At 31.4% G+C, this 12014-nt stretch overlaps 1 protein-coding gene across 1 annotated transcript; it reads left to right on the top strand.

Moving 5' to 3' along the window:
• Nucleotides 1–6493: 6493 nt before the first annotated feature.
• On the top strand, nucleotides 6494–11640 carry LOC111627842 (alpha-(1,3)-fucosyltransferase 10-like). Its single transcript, XM_023371499.1, has 2 exons — nucleotides 6494–7834; nucleotides 11488–11640. Exons 1-2 carry the CDS (start codon nucleotides 7560–7562, stop codon nucleotides 11513–11515), a joined length of 303 nt encoding a protein of 100 aa, XP_023227267.1. The 5' UTR covers nucleotides 6494–7559; the 3' UTR covers nucleotides 11516–11640.
• The last annotated feature ends 374 nt before the right edge of the window (nucleotides 11641–12014 follow it).

Below are 12014 nucleotides of genomic sequence, written 5' to 3'. Positions count from 1 at the left end.
AACTGTCACTACTTTCACGATTTTAGACTTTAAATTGATACCAAAAGACTTTTACATCTGCAATTGTACTTAAAATGATCTTTCTCAGAACTTCAAATGGCATGAATAACATATTAACACTGATAGTAAACAACACACTGATAAATGAAATGGAGAATAACGAACTTGACCTGTTACTATGTAAACTAAATGAAATTAGGGATTTAGCATCTCCAACTGGAATTTCCTTAACTCGAATTTTCTCCAAGTTGAAGGTTTTTATGGTCTGACACTAATTATGTTATTTTGAAGTTCCGAAAGTACATATTACTGGATAATATTAATGAATGTTCTACTCAGTAACCAGCAAAAGAACCATTTTCATTAAAAAGGCCTGAAGATGTCCTTTAAAAAAACCAAGAAAACATTTTCAGGCTGATGTTCTAAATTGGAATCGTACAATCTTTGAATGGATCTTAATCTCTACATTGCAGTTACTGTCACTGATTGGTAAAAATGTAAATATCATATTGTGCGGTTATGATATTTCTACTGAATGGATATATATTTTCCACAGGCTCAGTATTGTCTTATTTCCTTTATAGTCGATGGATTTTTTTTTTTTTGCAATTACCTTGTAAATTTACATTAACTCCAGATATTTGATATATCATCTATCTGCTGTTCTACGTAGGATATTTGTCCAATATAAATGAACTTACACATACAGGTCTCTACACTGGCGTAGCTACAAATTCAGTGCCCTGGAGCAAGTAGAGTCAATGCGCCCCTAGTTTCTCGGACGAGGTCTCGTAAACTTTGTTTTGAACATTTAATTTAAAAAATATCTTAATTATTTTGATTTAAAACTTTACTCAATAATAATTTATTTGAGATTCAAGACATTTCAATAATAAGATAATCAATTTAATAAATGCAAACATAATAATAAAACAAAATATAATTCTTTAAGTACAGAATACCTAATAATAATTACTACATATTAAAAAAAAAACTGTTTTGACAAAACGTATCCAAGTTTAGTTTAATAACAAATACATAATAGCGAAGTTGCGGACAAAGTGAAACGGCACTCGACGTTCGATGTTGACGTTTTAGAGATGAAAACTTTGGCTGCAACCTCGCTAATATTACATAAAAAAAGTTTCAAAATTGTTGTTTTTTTTTTGCTTTTTCATTTGCAAATCGGTCAATTACTTTCTCCAAATCAAGTTGACAAGCTATTGTCAACTTGATTTTCAATTGATATAGTTGACAAAGAGCTAAGACGGTGTTGTGACATGCTGCTTCTTAGTTTAAATACGTTTTGATTAATTTCAGTTTTGAAAAACTTCGTTCTGCTGTCGCTGTTGTCACCGGTAAAGTTAAAAAATGAGGCATGCTGCAATAATGTCGGAGAAGCCACTTGAGGCTGCAGTGTGAATTAAACTTAGTTTGGCAACTTCGCGTATAGAGGTTTAAGTGAGTATTAAAACACATTTTAAATCGAAGCAATTGAGGTCCAAAACTAGACAAAATGTTGGAGGAATATGCCGATTGTAACAATTCTGATTTTTCCAGTATACTTTTTATCAGATGACGCGACAAGATACGCTGGTGATGAGCACTTAAAAAGTGTACATAATTCGCGAATGGATTCAAATCTAGTAGTTAATTGATTAATTATTAAATCCATTACTTTATAAAACACATTGACTTTGAAACATTGTTCACTGTTTTCAATGCGCTCATCTACTTGTAATCATCAAAGAAATTTTTCACATGATACAATCTTTTTTGAAAAAAAGAAGGTTCAATATTCCATGTAGCTGATAACTCAAAGACGTCGTTTTTAACAAACTCCCAATTATTCTTTAAGTCCCGGAATTGGGTTAGGAGTGATGAAAGCATCTCAACGAATTTCTCTATATCTTCATGAGCACTTTGCAGCATTTTCGAGACTGTATTTTACTTTGTATTATTATCAAAATAATAGTTGAAAATTATTCAAAATAATTAATCAAATTTTTAGCTTCACGTTGCTCATCATAATTGTTTTCATTTAATGATAAATATGTCAATATTTTAATTATAACAAAATAACGAGAACGTAGTGCATCAAGAGCATTAATATGGGAAGACCATCGTGTTGGACAAACTGTTTTCAATGTTTTTGCTAAGTTGGTTTGATTCGTTTCCATTAACTTTGCCCAATGCCTAACAGAACTGAAAAAAAACAAAAATTTTTTCTAGCTGTTCATAAAATTACTGAATTCTTGTACCTTGGTGACACTGTCGTTGATAAATTCAAATTATGAGAACAGCAATGTACAAATTTTTGTACATTGCTGTTCTCATAATTTGCAGCGGGGTTTTGTTGTTTAATTCTTGCTTTAACCCCAAGTAGGTACCATACACATTCGCAGCCATGTCGTAACCTTGACTATGCAATTTTGATAGATCGGTGAAATTTTCAATACATTTTGAAACTGTTGTTTCTAATCCTTGTGATATTTGATCAGTAACCTAAATAAAATCCACGAAACGTTTCTTTTATTTGCAGCTCGATTGGATTTTTTTATTAAAACATAACGGAATACGATACTTAGCTGATCGAGTTTTAATAGATCTTGTGTTGTATCTGTTATTACTGTTATGAGAGTGGCCTCTTCCATTTCACTTTTAATTTGGACGTTAATTTCATGTGCAATCAAATTAATTCATTCATTTTGTATATCTGGACTCAAGTAATTGGTACCGCCTTTGGGTTTCTTTAATAGATCTGGTAAAACATCATCATAGCGAGAAAGTAATTTATTTATTTCTAGAAAGTTTCCTTGTGAAGTTCCTACATCTTGAAGATCTGTAATCCTATGATATTGGAAAAGTAAATTATTTATAGCAAGTGTTATAGTTACATCTACTATACGTTGCAACATTTTGCGCCAATAATTTACTGCATTGTTGATTTCTTGCTGACTAACATCTATGGTTGAACCACTTTTCCATTAGTCAGGAAAGGAGTAAACAAGTGAATAAAATACTTAGCCGGTTTTAGAGATAAGAGGTTCGTTTTGTCTAAAAGCCAGGTGTGTGTGACTAATAAATCTACAAAGTTCAGCGAATTTCTATAAATTAATTACAGTGGAACCTCGGTATACGACCTTAATCCGTTCCCGATGTTTGGACTTATACCAAATACATAGAATGTATACCAAACCAACCTTTCCCATAAGAAGTAATGTAAAAATGATTAATCCGTTCTCATGTAATAAAAATGGCTGTCTTTAAACACCTCGCTTTCCTGGCTAGTTCCTGCTTGATTTTTCATGAGATCAGCATGTATCTTTTTAGCTTTTTCGCAAATAATTGCTTCCGATACGCTGTCTCCAGCACACTGTTTTTCAGTTATCCAAAGCAAAAGCAATTTCACAACATGATCATGATCTAATGTCTTCGATCTCTGTTTAGAAATTGATTTAACTCTTTTCGCAACGTTAGCGTTAGCAGATTTAATAATGTCTTTATTTTTCACGATTGTCGATATTGTCGTTCTCGGAATACGGTATGCAACAGTTAAAATCTCGAACACGCATGCCACCTTCATATTTCTGAACAATCTCTTTTTTCAGTTCCATTGTGATTCTAGTCATTTTTTTAGTTTTCTGTTGCTTTTCATTTGCCTTTTTGCAATTCATGATTAATAAAATTTTACTTACAAATTAAAATGAGAAGAAATTTAACAAAGTTATAAAACTGCGGCACTGCGAACGTCTAGTCTGGTCTAGTACACCAATAGTGCTACTTGTTCATAGATGGCGCGTATACTTGAATTAAGTCGTATACCGAACAAAATTTGTTTCGTCCAAACAGGACTTATTCCGAATTGGACGTATTCTAAAGCAGACGTATACCGAGGTACCACTGTACTTTTGTTTTGTTCGAAAATTTTGAAATTTTATTATAATTTTTTTACAAATGTTTTTACAAGTTTTTATTTCGCGTTCCTAATTTGGCACCCTCATGATATATGTGCCTGGAGCAGTTTGCTCCAACTGCTTCACAGTAGCTATGCCTCTGGGTCTCTAGCATATGCTGATAAGATGATGGTTAATAGGTCTTTAGATATGTTTTTCCTTTAGGTGGGTGGCAATGTTCCTTCTAATTTTTTTTTGTAGATGAGCGGAACATATATTTCTCTGAGCAAACAAATTTTTGCTGAGCAGATTCTGAGCAAAAATTTTTCTGAGCATATATATATATATACGAACTATTATCTTTTGTCAATGATTTAATATATTTAATTGAAATATATATATCAATAATCATGTCATAGATGGTGTGAGAAATCAGTAAACAATTCAAATCAGTGTGCATGCCCTGCTTCCCTGCACAAATTCTCGTGCGCAGCAATAATTTGAGAAGTGNATTTTTTCCTATAAAAATTAAAATAATTTATTATAAAGTAGAATTAAAACATACTTTTATACGAACTATTATCTTTTGTCAATGATTTAATGTACAGTATTTAATCGAAATATACGCAGCAATAATCATGTTGTAGACAGAGTAAGAAATAAGTAAACAACAATTCAAATCAGTGTACATGCTCGCCTGCGCGACACATAAATTCTCGTGTGTGGCAACAATTTGAGCAGTGTGCGGCCGCGCAGCTTAGAGGAAACATTGGTGGGTGGTTGTGCGCTGGGTCCTATGTATTGTAATTCTTTCTTGGATCTATGGTTCATAAGGGGGATGGAATATACCTCATCAGATCTTTGGCATTTCTAATTAGATTAAATATGGATGGGCTTTTTGTGTTTTGAAAGCCATGTTGATGTAGTTGTGGGCTATTTCTCTGTATAGAGGAGCCTCCTGGTAATGCTTTGCAGTGTCAGGCAGCACTTTGTGCTAATAAAAAAAAATATTATATATATATAGGATAGAGGAACTAATGTCGCATTATACTTTACCACCTTATATGTATCCACAGTAGGTTGAGCGCTAGAGGTGTTATGCCCATGCATAGCATGATGTTCAATGAATCCCTTTATGATCTTAACAAATCCATGATTGACTGCTTGGTTTATAATGTTGGCAAATTCTTGTTTTTCTTACTTCAGATCTGATCTGATATGTATGCGAGGATTATGGAGCCAGCTATGGGGGCTTCTACTTGGGCTTTTGGATACAGGGGGATAAAATGCATGCATTTTTTCCTCCGTGTTAAATTATTTTATGCAATAATTGTAATTTAAGTTATCGACTAAAACCATTTATTCACATTACATTACACAATCTTTTGGGATATGATTTGCACTTAATTTTTAAAAGTATAATATTGAAATGATTTTCAAAAATTTGTGGTATTCTTATTCACAAAAAATTTACAACATTCACATTATATTAATTTTAATTTATTGGTAGTTAAAGAATGTAAATTATATGTTTTTATCTTCATGAATAGGTGCATAGATAGACACAGGGCATTTCTACATCATCTTTATTCGGAATATCCTATAGGCCGATACACGTTTCTGGCATAAGCCCCTCATCTGTCGGCATGACTTCCGGGATTTCTTGTAGGTGGTGTCGACACGTATACATTCCGTTTAAAATTACTTATTTACAGTTAAAATATCATTATAGTTTAAAATATACTTACGATTAAAAGTACTATTACAGTTAAGGTTTCTCGACTTAATATTGAACATCCTTAAGAATACACAAATGTAAATTATAATTTTTTAAAAATATCTATATATTTTTAAAGAACATTTTCACAATAATAATAAAAATAAAAAAATATAAGACAAAAATATATTCATTTTTTCATATTCTTATTTTAAACATGAAATTATATTATATGAAATATGTTTACAACTAAAAAGAAATGTTTTATAATGAATTATGAGGGGAAAATATTACAGAAGATAATTACACTCATGCTAAGTTAATTACACTGGTCAGCTTTTGACGTCTTGAATAAGGGAAGTAGAATGGTTATGAAGGGTTTTGAATCCAAAAGTTAATTTTAATTAATGAATTATTATAAAAGGGCAAAAAAATCAATGCATGACATGCGGCAAGGAATTTCTTCGTAAAAAATATCTGAAAAAACACATGAATGTAGTCTTCGAAAAAAAGTGGAAAGACAAATTTTTATGACAAACGGATACATAAATCGTAAATTTAAGGAAAATAAATTCTAGAGCTTTTTCTGTACCTCGCGCATCTCTCTCATTCATTAAATTTTGTTGCAAATGATGCTACCAAAGTAACAGTTAATTTTTTAACAATATACAAGAATTGTACACGTTTTTTTCTACATCCCCTTGTAGATGGGCTATATGAAATCGTAATATCACTGGTTTAACATTGAAATCCGTAAGTAATATAAGATGGGAGAGCGGAATAAAAATATCAAATATTTTAATGAATTTTTTAAAACTCCTGTCAACTATACAGAACTATCATAAAAACATACCAGTAAATTCTTATCGTTTGGGTTAAGTTATAAATGTACTCGCGATTCACAAAAAGCCGGATGCACACGTACGAAGCGGCAAGGAAAAGCGGTGTCGCGAACACATCTTCGCCGTGTTGGCACACGACCACGCAAGCGGCAAACGTCAATCTCTCTACATTTCGGCGCATGCGCAAAATATTCAAGATGGCGGGTGATTCAAATTTTCCTGCTGCTGCTCATGTTTACGAATTTCGTTTTGTACACATCACTTTATGAGTCTAGAAGACGTTGAGGTAAATGTAGCAAATAAAATAGCAGTTAATGTTGAATATAAAAATATTTACAATTATGAAACTATCCGTACGTTTCTATATTCAACGGTTGACTCAACGGTGAGAGAACAACGTTTCTAAATGGACGTCATCGTTGTTTCACCGTTGAGCTCAACGGTCTCGACGACCTGAAAGACCGTTGAGTATTCAACAAACTAAGATGGCGGCTTCCATGAAAAAGTAAATTTTGCTTATAGAAACTATCCATTCGCTGCTGTAGATGCTGTAATAGAGGACAGATTAATGAACTTGTATGTGTAATCGATGGAGAGTGGATTAGACTGTTAAAAATTAGCAAGAAAAGGTCCCCTATTGTCCAGTTTTACATGAACAAATTATGTCGACTTTACAAGATTTTTCCTTAGTTTTAAAATGCTAGTAATTTTTTCAGAACAATGTGTGCATTTACTTGTGATCAAACAAAATAAGATTATAATTGTATTAATAAATCTAATTTTTTTTTATTTTGATCTTTAAAGTCGCATCTCATCCTATATGCGAGTCGTTTTATATTCGAGTAAATATGGTAATAACCATTCTTCTGCTTTAAGATATGTCACTATAATCATTTGCATTTCTTTGTCTTTCGTTATATCAAACCATAGATTTATGTACTCAAAAAATTTTATGGATTATTTTATGTATGTAATAACTTATGAAAACAATTTTAATATGGAAACTCATTTTATATTTATTTTATTAATTTACTTTAATGTGTATTATAAACTAAATATAGTTTAAGGATTTATATGAAACAAATTTTTTTTATTATTTAGGGAATGGAATTATTTAATCACACTGCAACATTCAAACCTGAAAGTGATTTTCCTCTTACTCTTCAGTATCTAGATAGTTTAAAATCATTAACTGATCATAAATACTTTAAATCAACATCACAAAAAGATAAAGAATTAAAAATGTTATCACCAGTTGTCCACGTACAGTCAGATTGCAATACACCATCTGAAAGAGATGCTTACGTCAAAGAATTAATGAAATATATCAAAATTGATTCTTATGGAAAATGTCTGCATAATAAGGATTTACCTAAAAGGTAATTTTATTTTATTTTTTTATTTTAAAAATTTAATTTAATTGATCATACTCCTTACTGATCATATTTAGTGCACAATAATAGTAATGTGAAAATTCAGAAAACTATACAGGATATCCATAATTTATTCATCTGATTATGAAACTCAATAGAGGAAAAAGTAAAAGACGTTAAGCTGTAACCAGCTGTCTTTCTGTTTCTCTAGTGAGTGGTAAAGAGAGAGAGCATTATTAGTCAGACAAGCAAAAATTAGGGACTCTATTAGAATGGTGTGCAATAGTTGGTAATGATTCTGAGATTGAGTTTAAAACATAATTATAAAAATATTAAGTAGACAATAATGTCTACTTAATATTTCTCTACACTAAACAGCTGATATAATGCCTAGCAAATAAATATGAATAATATTTTTTGCAATCATCATAGAATTCTTTAAAATAATCCATAAGAATTAAGTTGTCACAGATTGTATAAACTGTAATCATAATTTAAATGATCAATGACTTTACTGTGTGAACTTTGAGAAAAGGCTCATTTTTATTTTTACTTTTGTGGTTCTGTCATATATAACAGAACGAAATTACAGCAATCAGTCAATAAATGATCCCCCCTAAGATTTTTACATTTTTGGATTCTGGACCTTGAAATGTTAAGAAATGAAAAAAAAAAAAACTTTGGGAGGTTTTCTATATGTATGGATGTGGTGGGGCACAATTTTGTTCACCCTCTTTGAAGCTTAATAACTTCTGTGTTTTTTCTAAAATGTCTGAAGTTATGCCGAGAGGTTTGTATATTAGGAGATTAACCACCAAAATTTAACAGCCTCAAAGGTCAAGGAAGTTTGTGTGTCATATCTTGAGTAGGGTCGGACTTAATGACTGTTTTACTTATTATTAGAATTCACAACTTTTTATAAAACTATCCCTTCCCTCAGAATTATTATAAAATAGCAAAAATCTTAAAAATATAATATGATATTATGTTAAAAAAATTTTTATAACAGATGGCACCACATGCAGTTTTAAATGTTGCTGGGAAAGTTAAGCAACTCTTTGCTAGATTTTTTGGGTTAGCTTTTAGTTCCAAGGCTAAAGTAGAACATTCAAAATTTCAAGAATGATTGTTACTTAGTGGTAAAATGTCACTAACTTTTAAGTTTTTACAATAGTTCTTTCAACTGATAAACAGAAAATTGAGTAAATTATTTTTTTCCCTCGTCCTCTGAGCACTAAGAACTCCTTTTTTTCCATACCCATCATGTATTCAGTCAGGCTTACAATTAGGTTGACTGCCTGGTATGAGAGATCCAACATATCCAGGACTTACTGCCCATGAAAAATTCCTGCAGTTGTTCCTTGTTCATCACAATTTGATTCTAGGTTTCCCATGGTAGGGTGATTTTTAACTGCCTTGGCCATCTGGTTATCTGAATAAACATCATATACAAACACTTATACTATAAGTATTAACCCATCACATGCTGTATATACAGTAGACCCCCTATAACACGGGCTCATATAACACGGCAAAAAATTGCCATCGTGTTCATATAACATGCTAAAAGAGACTTGTATAACACGGTAAAATGTCATCGCCGACTTGTATTGCGACAGGATTGGTCGAATCTGGACCAATAATGGACATTGCACAAACCGTTGAGTTCAAATGAGCAGCGGACCTACTAAAAACCATTTATTATTTAACGGCTATAAAAATTATATTTATATTAATGTTGTCTCTAAAGTTCAGTGAATTTTTTGCAGAAAAATAACTTATCAGGAAACATGTGCCCGCCATTTGATGAGCCTCTCCGCAACGAAAACAAGCTTAAGCAATGGTGTCGTCGAACGGCGCGCACTTGGTAAATAATCCTACAATTTTTTGTTTATAGCATAGTTTATTTGGATTATTCCCAAAAAATTATATGTGTTTTGGAAATGTTGAGTCAAATTAGTCTAGAATCGATTAATTTTATGGAAGAAAACCATTCAAACAGTCGTAGTCCGTAACCTGCACATGTTCTGGGCTGTGATTGGCTCATGTATTTAAGTGACTCGTACAACACGGAATTCGTATAACATGGAATGTATCTACGTGTGATAGGGGGATCTACTGTACTTTAATTATTCCAAAATGACAATGTAGAATCTCAAATTTGTCTAAAACAAATACTAACTTTCATCAATTTCATAAATGAATGTCTTACAAACGAAGTCTTCAGCTACAGTAATAATGAGAAAATTACTTTTGTATTTATCAATACAATATTGATTATATTCTAAATGTCTTTGTCAAGTTTTAAAAGCTTTTCTATAAGATTGACTGACATAAATTGGATATATTCATTATATATTATAATCTCTAAAAATATATATATTTTTTATTTTATTGCAAGTTTTTTGATTCATTTATAATATAAAGAGCATAAAAAAAACTATATTGCATGAGTGTTGGGAACAACCTGCATTTATTGTAGTATGACTTAAAAACTTCAATTTGTTGTTTGCTTAAATATCATGCATTCATTTATTATTTCATGTTTAAATGACAAAATCGTTTTTAAAACTTTCGAAAAATACTTCTTGTAATATACTATCTCATATGTCAAATATAAATGTTTTCATAAATACAGTAGAACCTCGATTATCTGGACTAATTAGGGATGAAGGTAGTCTGGATAAGGAAAAATCCGGATAATCGAAACAAATAATTTGTCTTTTAATGATAATACAACACGTTTTCTTTTCGATGANATCTGTAAGCACAATGGTAAGTAAAAACTTTCATTTATTTGCATATTATACTGTACTTTGTTTATCAAACACACAAAAGTCTTGCTTTTCTATATGTGCAATATGCTCCAGGTGATAAAGTTGGCTTGACGTAGATCAACCGCACAGCTCACTTAATATGCCAGGACGTCCTAAAGGCATTTGAAGTGGACTGGCCCGATTTGATCCTTAATAGGGGTGAGGAAATTGAGCCAGAGGGACTTACGCCTGCTGTCAAGCATGATACAGGCTGACAATACTAATCGATCATCGCTTGTCTAAGCGTGCGTAACATTGGCCGTTTTTATTTTAAAATTGTAAATTTGCCGCCACTGATTATCAGAAATTATGGGTCTATCTTTTATTTTCATACTTTTCTTCCTTTATAACATTTTATTTACTATTTTTAAACATTTAATTTTTTTGTAATTAGGGTCTACTGTATTTTCAATATAAAATAGTTTTTAATAAAATGTTATTAATGTTTGTTCTAACAATTACAGCGTACCTTTATTTTATTTTAATTAAGTTCCATTATTTTTATAGTATTTAAGATTTATTTTGGGTATTAACAAAATTTCTACAGAAAAATACTATATTTTTATATTTAAACAAATGATAAAAATGAATTGATAGAATTTCTATACAAGCTATAATATTAAAAAAGGAAATTCAAACTGGAAATTAAATTAATTCAAAAATATCCCAAACAACCTTTTCACTCTCCAGCACAATTATTTAATTAATGAGTGGACAATCTGTGAAGCAATTTGAAAACATTCATCCACTCATTAATTAAATAATTGTACTGAAAAGTGAAAAGATTGTTTGTAGAATATTTATATATTTCATAATCAGGGTTATTGTTTTTTTAACTATTAGGCACACTAGGATGATCCACCACTTCTAATGACGGCACGCCACTACTATATGCACAATTCATGGAAAAGAAGAATCAAATTAATGCCTAGTCTGATTCGTCTTGAAAAAGCAATTTTTTAAACTCAATACAGCAGTAAATTTAGCCCAATTATTTATTGTAATCCATCGCGAAAACGTGTACATCGGACATTCAGCGTCGTCTTCCTGTAAGCCTACAAGTTTGACAATGTTGTTTGGAACGTCGAGGATGATTCTGTAAGGAACCAAGTCCGAACGTTATTTTTATTTACTTTTATTTTGCTTATTATTCTATTTTTGTTTGGGGCTTATGTTTTGTTAGGACGAAGTTTCCTCACCATTCACCTTAGTAACTTAAAAATAGAAGAAAAACCAACTCACCAACGAAAGAAAAGCGCCGTAGAAAACTCGCGCACACTTGCGCTTCCCAAGCGGAAAAAAGTAAGTCCGCACCGAGAAAAAGGGGGGGGAGACCCCACAACCCAGTTAGGAATCGCTAAACCTTAAAA

Source organism: Centruroides sculpturatus, unplaced genomic scaffold (assembly GCF_000671375.1).
Source record: "Centruroides sculpturatus isolate CEXI.00-Female unplaced genomic scaffold, Cexi_2.0 scaffold475, whole genome shotgun sequence".
NCBI classification, from domain to species: Eukaryota; Metazoa; Arthropoda; class Arachnida; order Scorpiones; family Buthidae; genus Centruroides; species Centruroides sculpturatus.
The sequence above is the reverse complement of the archived record's forward strand: the minus strand, read 5'-3'. Positions and strand labels throughout refer to the sequence as shown.